General features: G+C 47.1%; 1 protein-coding gene and 1 long non-coding RNA gene across 2 annotated transcripts; one reads left to right on the top strand and one right to left on the bottom strand.

Annotated features, from left to right (window-relative positions):
• Positions 1 to 9,241: 9,241 nt before the first annotated feature.
• On the bottom strand, positions 9,242 to 15,644 carry ZKSCAN4 (zinc finger with KRAB and SCAN domains 4). The gene is made up of 5 exons (XM_019437075.2): positions 15,015 to 15,644; positions 13,344 to 13,491; positions 12,202 to 12,284; positions 11,107 to 11,230; positions 9,242 to 10,224 (listed from the first exon to the last, which is right to left on the bottom strand). The coding sequence occupies exons 1-5, from the start codon at positions 15,441 to 15,443 to the stop codon at positions 9,362 to 9,364; spliced, it is 1,647 nt and encodes a 548-aa protein (XP_019292620.2). The 5' UTR covers positions 15,444 to 15,644; the 3' UTR covers positions 9,242 to 9,361.
• Positions 13,293 to 14,631, top strand: LOC109259448 (uncharacterized). Its single transcript, XR_002076673.2, has 2 exons — positions 13,293 to 13,352; positions 13,882 to 14,631. It is a non-coding gene; the product is annotated as an uncharacterized LOC109259448 (long non-coding RNA).
• Positions 15,645 to 17,266: the final 1,622 nt, after the last annotated feature.

Here is a 17,266-nt window from a genome sequence, read left to right as displayed (position 1 = left end):
TTTATACAGTATTACATTGATATTAAGACCTGTCAACGCTAGCATAGAGAAAACTGCCACTGAAATTTACTCATAAATATTAATTTAGTAATCCTAAGTAAATACTAGCCAAAAAGACCCGCAGCATATTAAAAGAAGGATGGGCTATGACTGACAGAGATTTAATACCCATTTAAAAAAAAAAATTTTTTTTTTAACGTTTATTTATTTTTGAGACAGAGAGAGACAGAGCATGAACGGGGGAGGGTCAGAGAGAGGGAGACACAGAATCCGAAACAGGCTCCAGGCTCTGAGCTGTCAGCACAGAGCCCAACGTGAGGCTCGAACTCACGGACCGCAAGATCGTGACCTGGCTGAAGTCGGACGCTTAACCGACTGAGCCACCCAGGCGCCCCTTAATACCCATTATTAAACTAGGAATAAATAGTTACAAATTTAAATCTTAAAATAACTTCTGAATTGGCAGCATGAGGGGATCCTGGACCTACGCAGGGTGAAACAATCATAACTTGTGAAAACTACCTCATACGGTCTCTGGAAATTGTCCTAAGAGCATACAGCAAATGAGGAAACATTTATTCAAGAAAATCTACTAAATTTTGGTAAGAACACAATCTATGGCACTTTTTCTTTTTAAAGTTTACTTATTTTTAAGGGAGCGACAGAGAGAGTGAGCAGGGGAGGGGCAGAGAGAGGGAGAGAGAATCCTTAGCAGCACTGTCAGCACGGAGCCCAATGTGGGGCTTAAACTCACAAACCGTGAGATCATGACCTGAGCCCAAACCGAGTTGGATGCTTAACTGATTGAGCCACCCAGGTGCCCCAACACAATCTATGGCACTTGTGCCATGAACTACTTTCTATCCTATCTCTATCCACTGGCTCAGCATGAGGGAAACTCCAATCTGGGTGGATATGTCCAAGAAGATGGGGGTACCAAGCAAAGGCTAAGGTACCACCTTAAGAGGGACAAGACATCAAAGTTTTATTTTTCAGAGACTAAATTCCAGGCAAGTGAAACCAATTAGGTCGAGCTTTTTCCTCCACCTGGCCCCCATTCATAGGGCAGAGGCTCTACTGCAGACACGGCAGGCTAAGAATACTGGAGCCCAGAAAGCCCTCACACAAGTTCCACACATAGGACAGAGGTTCCATGCTGGGAAGACTAGAGGCTACTGCCTGGCCCAACACCCTAATCATAATGCAGAAGTGTCACCGAGAGGAGTAGGTCACTGTCCCTGTCCTCAATTCTGGAGCAGGGACTCAGAGATTTTGACCTGGGGAGGGGGTGGGTATAAGAGCAGAGGGCTTTGAGGCTCTCCCCAAGGGAACTGACTATAGTTGGAACAGATTAAGGGAAAGGTCAAGCCTAAAGGTACTCTCCAAAACAATGTCGATTTTGGTAGTAAGCAACTTAAAGTAAGCTAACCATGAAAGCTAAATGATAATTCTTAGGCTGGCTAGTTTACCAAGGAAAACCAGGGAAAAAGACAAGTAAGGAGAGTCCTCTTGGGCTCAGAAAGAAACCTTACACATATTGGCCTCAAAAAGTATCCCTACAAAGGGCTTCAAATTTAATTGGATCACACTTAAATAATTTATGGCAAAAGGCATTGCTGAAATATAGAATAGAGCAATCAGCCACCAATTAATGCTGCCTAACAGCAGGATGTGATACCAACAGAGACGGGTTGCTAAACCAAGAGGAGTGGGGAGATAGAGAGTCCTTCTAAATCACTGTCCTGTCATATCCCATCGTGTATATATACTACAGTTTCGTTACCCATTCATCCATAAGTGGACACTTACATTGTTTCCATACCTTGACTATCACAAATAATGTTGTAGTGAACATGGAAGTACATATATATTTTTAAGTGGCGTTTGTCGTTTTTGGGTTTGTCTTTTGTTGTTTGCTTTAATACATAGTGACATGGAGTTGCTGGATTATATGGTAGTTAGATCTTTAATTTTTTGAGGAACCTCCAAACTGTCTCCATAGTGGCTGCACTGATTTACATTCCCACAAACAGTGCATGAGGGTTGCCTTTTCTCCACATCCTTGCCAGCATTGTCTTTTTTGATAATAGCCATTCAGACAGGTGTGAGGGGATATCTCATTATGGTTCTGATTTGCATTTCCATGATGATTAATGATGTAGAGCATCTTTTCGTGTGCCTGTTGACCATCTGTGTCTTCTTTGGAAAAAATGGCTATTCAGATCTTTTAGTAGTTGGATTGTTGATGGGTTTTGTTTGTTTGTTTTGCTATTGACTAGTACGAGTTCTTTATGTATTTTGGATATTAGACCTTTATCAGATATGTTATCTGCAGATACCTTCTTCCATTCCATAGGTTGCCTTTTCATTTTGTTGGTGGTCTCCTTTGCTGAGCAGAAGCTTTTTAGTTTGATGCAGCCCTGCTTGTTTACTTTTGTTGCTGTTGCTTTTGGTGTGAGATTCAAAAAAGATTCAAGACCTACATCCATGAGATTACTGCCTGTGTTTCCTTTAAGGAATTTTATGTTTCAAGTCTCACATTCAAATCTTTAATCCACTTTGAGTTAATTTTTGTACATGGTACAAGATAGTGATCCAGATTCATTATTTTGCATGTGACCGTCCAATTTTCCCAACACCATTTATTGAAGAGACTGACCTTTCCTCATTGTATATTCTTGGCTCCTTTGTCATAAGTTAATTGACCGTATATGTGTGGGCTTATTTCTGGACTATTTTGTTTCATTGATGTACGTGCCTGTTTTTACACCAATACCTTACTCTTAATTACTACAGTTTTGTAATATAGTTAGAAGGCAGGGAGCATGATGACTCCAGCTTTGTTCTTTTTTCAAGATGGCTTTGACTATTCAGGGTCTTTGATGGTTCCATACAAATTTTTAAATTGTTTATTTCTGTGAAAAATGCTATTGGAATTTAAAAAAAAAAATTTTTTTAATGTTTATTCTTGAGAAAGAGGGGGGGGCAGGGTCAGAGAAAGAGGGAGACACAGAATCCAAAGCTGAGTTGTCAGCACAGAGCCCAACGTGGGGCTCGAACTCACCAACCATAAGTTCATGACCTGAGGTGAAGCTGGATTCTTAACAACTGAGCTGCTTAAGTTCCACCGCCATTGGAATTTTAATAGGGATTTCATTGAATCTGTAGATTGCTTCGGGTAGTATGGACATTTTAACAAGATTAAATCTTCTAATTTATTAACATTGGATATCTTTCCATTTATTTGTATCTTCTTCAATTTTTTTTTTCACTAATGTCTTATAGTTTTCAGAATATAGATCTTTTACTTCCTTAAGTTTATTCCTGGGTATGTAAATCTTTTTGGTGTAAGATTGTTCTCTTAATTTCTCTGATAGTTATTAGTGTATAGAAACACAATAGATTTTTGTGTATTGATTCTGTATCCTGTAATTTATTTCAGTTTTGTGTGCGTGTATGTGTATATATGTGTGTGGTCTTTAGCGTTTTCTATGTATATCATGTATACATAGAAATGTATAGTGCTGGGGTGCCTGGGTGGCTCAGTTGGTTGAGCATCCGACTTCGGCTCAGGTCATGATCTCACGGTTTGTGGGTTCGAGCCCCGCGTCGGGCTCTGTGCTGACAGCTCAGAGCCTGGAGCCTGCTTCGGATTCTGTGTCTCCTTCTCTCTGTGCCCCGTCCCCGCTCATGCTCTGTCTCTCCCTCAAGAATAAATAAAACATTAAAAAAAATTTTTTTTTAAATGTGTAGTGCTTTCTATGTATATCCATGTATTATCTGTAAATCATGACAGTTTCTTCGTTTCCAATTTGGATGCCTTTTTTTCCCCTTTTTCATGCCTAATTGTTCTGGCTAGGACTTTCAATACTATGTTGAATAAAAGTGGTGAGTGGGCAGTCTTGTCTTGTTCCTGATCTTAGAGGGAAAGCTTCCAGCTTTTCACTTTTGAGTATGAGGTTTGCTGTGGGCTTTTCATGTATGGAATTCATTATGTTAAATTCCCTTTACACCCACCTTGAGAGTTTTTATCGTAAAACATGTTAAATTTTGTCAGATGTTTTTTCTGCATCTATTGAGATGATCATATGATTTTGCTCCTTCATTTTGTTATGTCATGTGATGTATCACGTTAACTAATTTGCAGATGTTGAACCATCCATGCATCCCTGGAATAAATGCCACTTGATCACATATACAATTCTGTTTATGTCGAATTTGGCTTGCTTATATTTTGTTTGAGGATTTTTGCATTTATAGTCAATAGGGATATTGGCCTGTAATTTTCTTTTATTATGCCATCTTTGTCTGGTTTTGATGTTAGGGTAATGCTGACTTGATAAAAGGAGTGTGAAATTCCTTCCCCTTTTCTTTTCTGGAAGAATTTAAGATTGTTATTCTTCTTTGAATATTTGGTAGAATTCACCAGTAAAGCCATCTGGTCTTGGACTTTTAGTTTGTTGGGAAGTTTTTGATTACTGACTCAATCTCCTTCATAGTAACTGTTTTGTTCAGATTTTCTATTTCATCAGGATTCAGTCTTGGTAGGTTATATGTTTCTAGGAATTTACCCGTTCCTTCTAGGTTGTCCAAGTTGTTGGCATATAACTGTTCATAGCAGTCTCTTAGGATCCTTTGTATATCTGTGGTATCAGTTGTAACATCTCTTTCATTTTCTGATTTTTTGAGTCCTCTCTCTCTTTTTGGGTAAGTGTAACCAAATGTTTGTCAAGTTTATCTTTTCAAAGAAAGAGCTTTTAGTTTCATTGCTTTTCTTTCTATCTTTTTAGTCTCTATTTCATTTATTTCTGCTGTAATCTTTATTATTTTCCTCTATTGACTTTGGGCTTCATTTGTTCTTTTTCTAGTTTCTTGATGTGTAAAGTTAGATGGTTTGACACTTTTTGTTTTTTGAGGTAGGCATTTATCACTATGAACTTCTTGGAACTGCTTTTTGCTGCATTACCTCAATTATAGTATGTTACATTTCTATTTTCATTTGTTTCAACTATCTTTTGATATTTCCTTTGATTTCTTCCTTGACCCATTAGTTGTTCGGTAGCATGTTGTTTAATCTCCACAGATTAATGAATTTTTCAGTTTTCTTCATGTAATTAATTTCATACTAGTGTGGTTGGAAGATACATGATTCAGTCATTTTAAATTTGTTAAGACTTGTTTTGTGACATGATCTATCTTGGAAAATATTCCATGTGTTCTTCAGAAGAATGTGTACTCTGTTGCCTTAGGATGGAATGTTCTGTAAATATCTGTTAACTCTGTCTGGTCTGACATTTCCTATCAGGTCAGTGTTTCCTTATTTTCTGTCTGGATGATCTGTCCATCAATCTAAGTCCCTACTATTATTGCACTACTATTTCTCCCTCTATTCCTGTTAATATTTGCTTTATATACTTAGGTGCTCCTATGCTGGTTGCCTAAATATTTAGTGTTACCTCTTCTTGTTGGACTGACCCTTTTATCATTATGTAATGCCCCTCTTTATCTCTTATTAGTCTTTGTTGTAAAGTCTATTTTATCTGCTAGAAGTATAACTACTCCAACTTTCTTTTGATTTCCATTTGCATGAAATGTTTTTCCATCCCTTAACTTTCAGTTTTGTGTGTCCTTACATCTATAGTGAGTATCTTGTAGTCAGTATACAGATAGGTATTGTCTTTTTATCTGTTCAGCCACTCTATGTCTTTTGATTGGAGAATTTAGTCCATTTACATGGACTTAAGGTAATTATGGATAGGTATATGCTTATTGCCATTTTATTGTTTTCTGGCTGTTTTTGTGGTTCCTCTCTGTTTCTTTCTTCTTTTCTTGTGGCCATACAAATTGGGGCACCAGACTGGGTATGAGCTCCTTTTTGGGTGACACCAAATATTACAGTCCCATGAGACCAGGAATGTAAGCTCCCTGGCCTCCAGAGACAGGTGATCCAAAGGAATCCCCTGAGTGGCAGCCACAAAAATCAGGATACCAGATGCATGTAAAAGCTCCCTTATGAGAGATACTGTGCTCTGAAGCACAGTTAAGGAAGAATACAAAGATGGTGCCTGTTTCCCTCTCTGGAATGTTCCAGCAGGCTCCTAGATATGTATCGAGTTAGATGATTGACGCTGTGGCCAATGTTTTAATATAAGCAAGTGAGCCTCCTTCACTTTCAATCTGGGTGCTATCAGCTGCCTCTGGGCCCTCGGATGGGTGAGTCTGAGCACGTGAGTCCTAGAAGAGCAGTTTCTCAGATCACTTTAGTCTTGTGGGTCTTGGAACACAGGCCCTTGTCGGTTTTCAGATGTACGTTTTGGGGAGTTGTCTCTCAAGCGTATGTCTTAAAAGTTGTTATGCCTAATGTGAGTTGAGCCCAGTGCTCCTCACAAAGAAGCTCCAGGTTTTGAGTTCCTTCCCAGTTGTACGTCACTGTGCCAGGAGTGGGCTTTATGAGGGGATTCTGTCCCGGACTCTTCTATGTGCTTCAACATGTTTTTCTTCTGGTTTGCCCGTGTGTAGTTGTCACTCAGCCAGCCTGTTTTTTAAGAGGAAATTGTTCCCTTGTAGCTGGACTCAATGTGTGGGAACAGGTGAGTTCAAAGTCTCCTATGGAACCACCCGGAACTACAACCTCCGAGCACTTGTTTGTATAGGTGATCCTCACAACCCCGTGGGTAAGCTGCACCTTTTTTCCTTCTAAAGGAGAAAGCAGAGAAATAGTATTTCATAGGGTTATATGCTTCTTTACCAAAATTAAGAACATGTCTAGAAGGGCTATTCATCAAAAGCTCTTTTCATAATAACTATTCATTCTACCCAAGTGGAAAAAAATACGTCTTAACCAGCCCCTTAACTTATGCAAAGGGAGAAAAAAGAAAATGGAAGACTGCACTGCAGCAGATGGAGGAATTAAGTAGAATGGCTGACCAACCGACACTAAAATTCATAAAAACAATTTTAAAAAGCACAGAAAGTAGCATTTTATTCTACTTTAAATATTGGTTATAGCTTAACTAAGCAACGTATTTTACTGGATCTAATTTCATCTAGAAATAATTTTTTCACCACCTTTTTTCAACAGGCTAGTGTTGAAGCCACTTTATAATTCACTTTATCAACATACCTTTGCTTTATACAAAAGCAAGGTGTCCAAAAGACTGTCAACAAGGTAATTTTTTCAGGTGAAATTACACAATACTGCCAGACAGATAATATTTTGATCACGTCAGTGGGTCTCTGGTACTTACTGAATAAAAGTTAAGCTCCTTGCTCTGGCAGTGAAGACCCCTACAATGTACCTACTTTAAACTTGCCCTATTTACTAAATCTGACAAACTCAGTCTTTCCAGCTCTGTCAAACATTACCCTATCCATGTGATAATAACAGCTCACAGCCAGAAGAAACCTTTTCCTCTCTGAGATTCCACACCCTTCAGCTCACCATTCACAAGGCATTTCTCACGGCACTGATTTATGTACATGTCTTATCAACTTTAGTATACTGAAACCCTAAGCCTAGGTATGTATATATGTATGCATGTGCTTTATTTATTATTGGACACAGTAGGCACTTGAAAGTATTTTTCTACAATATGTCCTCCTCCACAGAAAAATATTTTAGGCTGGGAAGGAGCGGAAAGAATGAAAGGAGGCACAGTGGTCCCTTGTCAATCTCTATGACTTACACATGTACGCTGTCTAGTTTATCAAAAGCTTTCACATACATTTATCTCCATGACACAAACAAATACCAAAGGAAAATGAACAGTGTTTAAGATCAAGGCTATTAGGAAAAATTTAGAAAAAACAGAGGAAAGGAAATGGCTAGCTTTGCAGAGTAACAAAAGGTTAATTTAAGGAAATTTTAAAAGGCTAAAACAGATTAAATGGAGAAAGTCCATGGAATTTTGGAAAGCTACAGAAGTTCTAAATTAGACTCCAATGAGCAGAAATGAAGACAATGAAAGACTTCAGAGAAGTGGTACAGGGAGAGCCCCACGGTCTGCAGCGTCTCTAGTCAGTCTGCGGTGCTTCAGAGCACGAACCCAGAGAATACCATGTTGGTGACTCAACAAAACATGGTCTGAGATCCATGAGAAATGGACACCATTTTCGGCACAGCTTGGTAAAGCTGGATGCTGGTGGCATCAGGAAGATGTTAAGTCTCTGAAGAACTCTGTAGAAGGTGATTTGGGTGGAAACAAGAGATATCACAAAATTCTTATTGTGGCTTCACGTGTTGATACTTTGGATATTGTGGAGTAGGATTCCCAATGTGATTCTGAACAGATACATTTTCTCTGTCTACACTTGGGTTCCCATCCTCATTGGCTGCCTCTGACCCTATCTTCCTATCCCCAACCAACACACCAGTTCTGAAAACATGAGTGAAATTTGTTATAAATATCTGGCATGACTCCTCTAACTTGGAGGAAGCTTAGCTGGTATAAGCTGTGGTGCAACTTGGCTCTGAATTGGGAGAGAGGCATGCAGATGCTGTCTTAGCACTTTGTTAGGCCCAAGATAACTACGAGGTGAGAAACAAGCTGTTCAACATCACAGGATTTCTATCAAAATCCATCATCATTTTGATCTGACTTGATCAATTCATTTATTTACCAGAACGTGAAAGGTTTATCCCATAAAAGGAGCAAAATTAATGTGAACAAATATAATACGGACCAAAGAATGGAGTTACATGGATGGAGCAATCTCACAAGTCTAATTAGAAGCTGCTTAAGGCATTCTTACAAGTACTATGCTGGTGAAGAAATATGGATTCTCCCACCCCAAATCTGACAACCCTATGTATTTGGTAATAAATGCATTAGACTGACCCAGAATCTAGAACCTCAGAGAATTAGACACAAACACAAATAGCCTTAGAAAGTCCTCAGAAATCTAGACCACGTCAGATTTTCAGAGTTATGGAGGTCACCTCACTGGTGTACTAAATAAACGTTTATAGCACCTACACACAAGGCACAGTGGGGAGTATAATATGGCACAGGTCTGACCAACTGGTGAAACATTCGTTATAGGCAAAATGGTCAGAGCAGCAGCCCCCACATCGGAGCCATCTCGCCAGGAGACGTCATCAAGTGCTGGCTGGAGGTGGTTAGCCAGTCTGGAGGCCCATTTCAGTCCAGTAGGTGAGAACAATCATTTCATGTCCTACCTCTTCCAGGCAGCTCTCCCAGAGCCTCCTACCAAACAAGCTGTTTCCCAGCCACCTTCTAGAATGTAGAAGACAATGCATCCCTCCAGACTCGGCCTTCTAACCCAAGATGGCATGTAGCGGTCAGTGAAGCCTCAGCCCCCTTCTGTGAGGAATGAACGACTCTGGCACGTACGACGGGGCTCACTGTGACAGAACTTTCTTTCCAACATGGCTCCTCCGGTGTTGAACAAGGTATGAAGTTCGGGTGAAGCCTTTCCCGCATGTGTCACACTGATAGGGCTTCTCACCGGTGTGGATTTTCTGATGTTCGAGAAGGCTTCTACTCCGAGTGAAACTCCTGTCACACTCGTCACACGTGTAAGACGCGGGAGCCTCGACGCTTTCCCACCGGCTTTCCACCCTCCCCCGACCCTCCCGGGTCTCTGCACATTCACGATCCTGCGCATCTTTATCGCCGTGGATCCTCTGGTGTCTGAGGAGATGTGAATTCCGCCTGAAAGCTTTGCCACACGTGTTGCACTGGTACGGCTTCTCCCCCGTGTGGATTTTGTGATGTTCAAGGAGGCTGCAGCTCTGGCTGAAGGTTTTCCCACACTCCTCACACCCGTAGGGCTTCTCCCCGCTGTGGGTTCTCTGGTGTTTGATGAGGTTTGAGCTGTGACTGAACACCTTGCCACACTCCTCACACTCGTAGGGCTTCTCCCCGGTGTGGACTCTCTGATGGATGACGAGGGCAGAGCTCCCGATGAAGGTCTTGCCACAGTCTTCACACTCATAGGGCTTCTCCCCGGTGTGGATTCTCCTGTGTTTGGTCAGGCCTGAGCTCTGAGCAAAACTCTTTCCGCATTCGTGACAGTAGTGCCTCCTACTTCCCGTGGCAGTCTTCTGCTTTCTCGGGAACCTGCCCTCCCGTTCGCCAGCTTCGGTGCCTTCAGGAATCTGGGCGGTGTCTTCACGCGGGGGGCGTGGCATTCCCCCGGACTCTTGTACTGGCCGGACCTCGTCCACAGGCAGGGCCCGGATCTCGGCCTCTGTCTCACCACCTGAAATAACAAGTGGCCACACGTGGTCAGTGATGCCCTGCCACGCAGGAGAGCTGTGACTACGGTTCCACATACGCGGGGATGAGGGTTTCTGTACAAGAACGAGGATGGGGACGAAGGGGAGAACGGGCCTGGGGTCATTGGAAGCGGGGTGATGGGGGGTGGAGGAGGGTGGGAAGGACCGTGCTGGGGACACTCGCAGAGGCTCTAAGTCCTGAGGACGAAGGCAGGGCCCTGCACTGGGGCTGGACTCGAGGAGGGCTGGGCAGATGGCAGCGGTAAGCAGGCACGCGTGAGGACCTGGAAGTGTTCCGTGCGACACAAGGAGAGCAGGCACGTAGAAAGCCATCGTCGGTCAGGGACGGTCCTCTTGGCTCTTATCCCAGACGAAGGCAGGGGCCCCAACACGACGGGCTTCGGTGCTGACAGGTCTGAGCCAGCGCTCCTGCTGCACCATGGTCGAGCGGCACGAGCTCAGACGGGCCAGGCTGTCCCGTGTGTCCTGCACCCCGATCTCTAGCTCGCTTCTCGCTCTCGCCCTACAGTCCCACGGCCCATTTCCCGAGGACACCCCAGCTCTCGTCCCGTGTCGGAACCAGCAACAGAGAGGGGACCAACGGTGACAGCCCTACTATGAGCCAGGCCTGTGCTCGGGGCTCTACCTGCCGTGTCCCACTTAACCCGGCCAGGACGCGGCAGGAAAGGGAAGGGAGCCGGGCCGGGAGGGTTAAAGATCGGGTCACGCACGTGGTTAGTAGCTGGGTTCAGAAACGGTGGCTCTGAACGCAGACAGAATTCAGACAGCGTCTTACGGCCCAGTAGGTTCCAACCGACAGAGGAAGCCACGAAGGCCTACCACGAACCAGCCCCCGTCAGTCTTACCCGGGGAGGTCAGGCCGCCGGGGTTCTCCCGCCCTTCGTCTCCGTGGAAGCTCCCCCGAGAGGAATCCAGCTGCGCCCAGCCAGAGGAGAAAGCCAGGGCCACGTCTTCCGTTTTCAGCAAGCCCTGAAACGGCACACGGGCCTCCTAGTTCCTCTTACCCAGAGTCCCTCCCGGAGCCGGGTGCTGCGCAGAGGGGCTCAGGCGGTGAGGGGACAGTCCCCGAAGGCTCCGCAGACCAAGCCGGCGCGGCACCTAACGCTACTTCTCCCGGTCTCAAGTGACGGCTTCATCAACAAAACCACTGCGGAAGTAGAGTGACAGCACGTGAGGACAGGGGTCTCCACACAAATACGCCAGTCGCCTGCGTCTCTACACAAATACCCCGGACGCCCGCGTCTCCACACAAATGAGCCGGACACCAGGGCACAAGGTAAAGAGATTTGGAAAACGAAGGCCACGCCACTGCAAGGACCGGAACTGACCCCCGCTAGTGATGGTGGCTCATTTGTATTAACAGTTATTCGGATACAGTGAAACGTGGGTCTGAAGTGAGGAAAGTCAGGGAAGCCAACGGACACCACAGAGCCTCCAGGGCGTGAAGGACCGGGTAAGAAGTTCAATCCAGTTTAAGTACAGACTGTTGCGATCGTGTGACTAGTTGACACACGTGGGCATGCCGTATCCGTCCCGGCAAGCTAAGGGACCACGTGGTTACCCCCCGGTAACAGGGCAGGAAAGCAAAAGAAAACCTTCGGAACAAAAGCACCGTCACAACAAAAGCTTCAGTTTGCTTTTGCAGAATCACCGTTACTGATGAAGAAGATCCCACTGAAGAAGGGGCTGGCCAAGGACACGGAGTAGGGAGCTGGCCAAGGACACGGAGTAGGGGTCTGGCAGACGGCACCCAAGCTAGTCATGAAATAGGACGAGGCTCCCAACTAGGCACCAGGAAGTCAAACAGCGACAGACGACACTAGCATACACGAGAAAGTTGACATCCCATCTGGCATTTGGCTGGAGGAGGTAGACGGGGACGGGGCGACCCTCCCAGGATGCACCACGGTAGCGAAGGGCAGGGAGGGGCTCCGGCTCACCTGGGGCTCTGGGGGCAGCCTGGCCGCCACCACTGCGTCTCCTCTGCAGCGCCCTCCCGGGGCAAGCCCAGGACCCTGGAGAACTAGGAAGGAAAGAAGCTCTGGATGAGACGTCCCTGGCACTCAGCCTCCCTCCCTGGCCTGCGGAATCCAAGCTCAAACACTGGGCCTGGAACTTCGTACAGAGTGTGTCTTCCCAAAGGCCCGATCCCTACCCGCTCCAGTCCCGGGGCCTAGAGACCTGTGCTGTGCTCTGCCGACACACAAAGTCTATGCAAAAACGGCAGGATCCTAGGAAGGGATGGTGAGTTTAAACCACATAAAACAAGCTTTTCATCTGAAGACACCCTGGGTTTTGCTTGCGAAGGGGAGAAGAGTAAGATTTTGGTTAAAATGCCTTTAGGGGTCATTAAGGGCTTTCTGCTTTGGTTTGGAAGAACTAGAGGTAAAATAAAGCTGGAACCAGAAGGCAGAAATGGGCATCTGCTTGTACAGAACTTGCTCAGCCTCCAGAAGAACCGGAGGTCTCCCTGGAGGAGGCAAACTTTACATGGAGCACAAAACAGCTGGTTTAGCTAGAGCCTGTGTTGGAAGTCAGGACTGCGTGTTGGCCGGCGTCTCAGTGCTGTGTGTCTTGGGACACGTTCAGGGCACGTGAGAAGACCCCGCAGGACATACAGCCAGTCCTGTGGAGTAAATCCTGCTATTTTCATAAGACACCCAGGGTTTAGACATTTATACTCTAATCTGCAGTAGTCCTGTAGTCTGTGGGATATTCCGACGGGCTTTACAGAGTCTGTTCGTTTTCTTCTTGGCACTTACCACTACTGGAAGCTGTACCGTTGTGTGTATGTGCTGTCTTCCCCACTCGAATGTAAACCCCAGTGCCACCAGGAAGGACTCCGTCTCACCAGCGGCCGGCCCTCAGCACCAACCACACTGGCTACCACGTAGGAGGCAGAATTGTGTATTACATGAATGGGGAACCGATTCTTTCCAAACACCGTTTCAAATTTCCCTTTCAGTCTCAAAGTGGAGTCCGTCAGTGATGGCCAAATAAAGTCGCGGTCAGCGCCCTATCAGATGATATCAGTGAAGCTGGACGAAGTCTGCGGTTCACGCGCCCAGAAGAGAACACTCACCTGTGCCTGGTAAGGCCCGTGATCCCAGGGATTCATGCTTGAGCAGAGCCCTCACCGGCTGGAACTGGGCACTCCGTGATCCGCGGGAAGGTGTCAGTGCTGCCATCTCGCAACAGACAAGCTCTTGGCCCTGGTCACCACCTGGGACCTAGAGGTTATTCATTCGTTTTCATTATTTGTCAGACATTTCTGGAGCACTTCCCATGTGCCTCACAGTTTCCAGGGCCACGAAAAACATGAACTCAGGTAACACAGACAACAACCTTGAGGTGGGTACCGTTACCGTGATCATTTCACCGATGAGGAAGCGAAGGCACACACAGTGTAAGCAGTTTTCCCAAGGTCACCCAGCTAATAAGTGGCGGTGCTAGGATGGGCACTCGGGCAGAGGGACCCCAGAGCCCATGCTCTTTGCCATTACCAGGTGCTCCCGCGTTGTATATGTCGTGCTTTTACAAAGACTTTTGGGAACCGGTGCTGGCTCTCAAAATACTCCTATCTTATCTGACAAGTGAGGGTAATAATTTCTCGTTTATAGGGTTTTGTTATTGGTTTTGAGAACCAAGAAAGATCACAGAATGTGAAATCACCTAACGCAGGACACACGGTCTATCCCCACTAAAAGGTGGCTTCCGTGCATTTATGGGCAAATTGCACTTGTCAAGTTACTTTCTCACGTGCAGCTCAGAACTCCCCACATCTTCTGTAATGACTGAGGAGGCTGAAGCTAAGAGACTTGAAACGCCTTCACTGTGAAGGGCTCGCGGGCAGTGGGCCCCAGTGCAGACCCGGATCTCCTGGTCAGTGGTTAGGAGGCTCTGGCTGCAGTCCCCTGAAGGAACATTAACTGGTGCACAGAGGACACCACCTTAGAACAGACTGGCAAAGCAAGAAGAGGCGGGGAGATCAACCTGTTTTCCACCAGGGGTGTTCTCTAGCCTGGGGTCCTTGGACTCCTCCCATGTGGTCCATGAACTTGGAATAGGAAAGGAGTAGTTTTATTGTTACCAGCCTCTAAGGGAACGTGGCCTTTCCTTCTATTATAAATTGAAGCAGCAATCATGTGGCATAAGCCACGGCACTTCGCCACCAATAGAAATTGCAGATGTTCTGGGGCGCCTGGGTGGCTCAGTTCGAGCCCCGCATCGGGCTCTGTTCTGACACCTTAGAGCCTGGATGGAGGCTGCTTTGGATTCTGTGTCTCCCTCTCTCTCTCTGCCCCTTCCCCGCTCATGCTCTGTCTCTCTCAAAGATAAACACTTAAAATTTTTTAAAAAGAAAAATTGCAGATGTTTTCACACCACAGTACAGCACAACGAACAGTGTCAAAGTCACTCATGCTTCTAACGACTTTGAAACTGCACCCGGGCTATTGGGCCTGTGCCCAGGTCTTACTGATTAGTGCACCATTTTTAAAAAACGCACGCATAACGTTGTCACTCATTTGTTTAATGCTTTGCTGGGTGTATTTCAACATAATCGAGTTCTTCTGTGATCCTTCATGTATCTAAAAATTCTGTTACGAGGAGGGGCCCAGGGACTCCACCCGAGCGGCAGAGAGAGAGAGAGAAAGACACGGAGAAGTTCCGATGTTGACGGCACGCCCCGCCCTCGGCCCCGCCCCGCCCTCGGCCCCGAGACTTGGGTTAGAAACCCGGCTGGGGCCTCTACCTGCGGTGTCGGCGCCTCCAGCTGTCTCTGCAGGTGCTCCAGGAGCACCACCACCTCGTCCCCGCTCTCCGGGTGCTGTCCCCGCACCCAGGCCTGGAGCTCGGCGGGCAGGATGGTCAGGAACTGCTCCAGCACCAGCAGCTCCAGGATCTGCTCCTTGGTGTGTATATCCGGGCTCAGCCACTGGCGGCACAGCTCGCGGAGCCGGCGCAGCGCCTCGCGGGGCCCCTCGGCCTCAGGGTAGCGGAAGCCCCGGAAGCGCCGGCGCGAGCGCTCGGGGCCGGGGGCCGGGCTGCCGGGCGCGGCCGTGGGGACGTCCTCCTCCTCCTCCTCCTCCACCTTCACGGTCAGGATGCCCGTCAGCAACCCCGGCCGCTCCTCTGCAGTGCCGGCATCCAAGGTCGCGCTCGCCTTCGACTCCCCGGCCATCCCGGACCTGGCGCTGGCGGACGGCTGCGCTTCTCGGGACGTAAGTCGTGCGTAAGTCACTCCTGCGGCTTTCCGCGGCCGGAGCCGTCCTCCGCTCCCGCCCCGGGCCCCGCAGCCAGTCTCCACGCCGCCGGCCGGAATCCGCGGGCGCCCTCGGCGCGGGAGAGCGGGAGCGCGGGGCCGGAAGCCGGGCCGAGCCACTTCCTGGGCCCTCTAGGACGCGTCTCTTGGTGGCGGCCCGTTAACCCTTCGGCTCTCGGGCCGCCGCCGGCGAGACGGCGAGAGACGACGGGGGGGCTGTGGTTTATGCTTGGCTGAAGCCGACGTCTCACGTTGCAGCGAACGCGGGCCCGCTGGGCCCTCAGAGTTCGGGCCTGAGGCTTTCCCCCGCGGCCGCGGACGTCACTGGGCCAGGCTGGGAGAGCAGCGGCTGCACCTGAGCCTGACCAGCTCCGCCTCTCCTGCGAGGCCTGCCGGCGGGAAGACCCTCCCCGCCTCTGACTTCGTCCTCACTTCCATGCATCCTTAACACCTTGTCCGCGTGAACCGCCAGCAGCGCCATTGGGATCCTTCCTGCAAAAGCAACCCGAGATCCCCAACGGCCCCCACCAGTTACCACTTTCCACTTTCTGTGGCCTCCCCTCGGGCAGCCAGGCTTGTGCTGCTCCCTGCTTCCAGCCACTCCCGTGTCTTTGGCCAGGGGACCCTGTTCACTCCTGGTCGCTGTCTTCTTGTTCCTTCCAGTTCCCATTCACACTCTAGCACAGTGAAAGCTACACACTCTCAAGCCACATTACCTGGGCTCCTAATCCTGGCTTTATTTACCACTTACTAGCTGAGTGACCGCAGTTAACTATATAACCTCTCTGTGCCTGACTTTCTGAATCTATAACTGAGGATAGTAATAGATAGGGCTGTGAGCAGTGGGTGAGGTTTTTTTATGTAAAGCTCTTAAAATAATGGCTAACCTGTAATAAGCTAGGCCTACCCTAAAACGGTAGGAAGCCCTGAGATTCCTTTGAGCCAAAGGAGGCTAGATTTTAAGCCAGAAGTGACAGCAGTTATTTTGCTGGACTGAGATGTCAGTGAGTCTGCTTTCTACTCAGAATGTAAGTTTGGTAGATGTTTTTTAAGTGAAAAAATATCATGCTAGTACCTTCCTGAGTTTTAATTCCTCAGTCTATCTTTTCTATTAATCTCCTGGCCTGGGCATGATTACCCGGTGGGCACACTCAGCTACCTCCACCCCTGCCCAGTCCTAGGGTCTGGCAGCTGCTCACCCCCGGGGTGCCTGGTACTCAAGGGCAGCAGGTGCAACCACTTCTCCAGTCTTACATTGGTTCCTGTGTAGACTGGGGTGCGCATTTGAAAGTAAATGCCTTATGCCTTTTGCTGTCAACTCTTAAAAAAGCCGTGTACCAGTGGACCCCTGCAGTTCAAACCCATGTTGTTCAAGGGTCAGCTGTTCTTCATTTAGTCCCATTGCTCCTGCCTTTATCAGGGTAAGAAACATAGGTTGTAGTCATAATACAAGTGTTTGTTTCCTCTTCCCAACATAGATTTCAGTAATCTGGAGCATAGCCATGAGATAACTCCTGTAAAAACACTGTAAAATGTAAATCAGAGCACTGTGTGGACGTGCAAATATGAGCAGCTGGAGGGGACTGTCAGGTCACGTAAGTGTCATTAGTGAATGACTGCTTCTGTTGCTTGGTGAGTAAAGGTGACCCGCATATTTGTAAAGGCCATAAGCAAATGTAATTTGGAGGGATGTTTAATTCCAGCTTGTTCTCAGAGTTCTATATAACTTGTGTGTTAGGAAT

This window comes from Panthera pardus, unplaced genomic scaffold (genome assembly GCF_024362965.1).
Source record: "Panthera pardus isolate Hobbes unplaced genomic scaffold, ASM2436296v1 HiC_scaffold_17, whole genome shotgun sequence".
In the NCBI taxonomy this organism is placed as follows: Eukaryota; Metazoa; Chordata; class Mammalia; order Carnivora; family Felidae; genus Panthera; species Panthera pardus.
The sequence above is the reverse complement of the archived record's forward strand: the minus strand, read 5'-3'. Positions and strand labels throughout refer to the sequence as shown.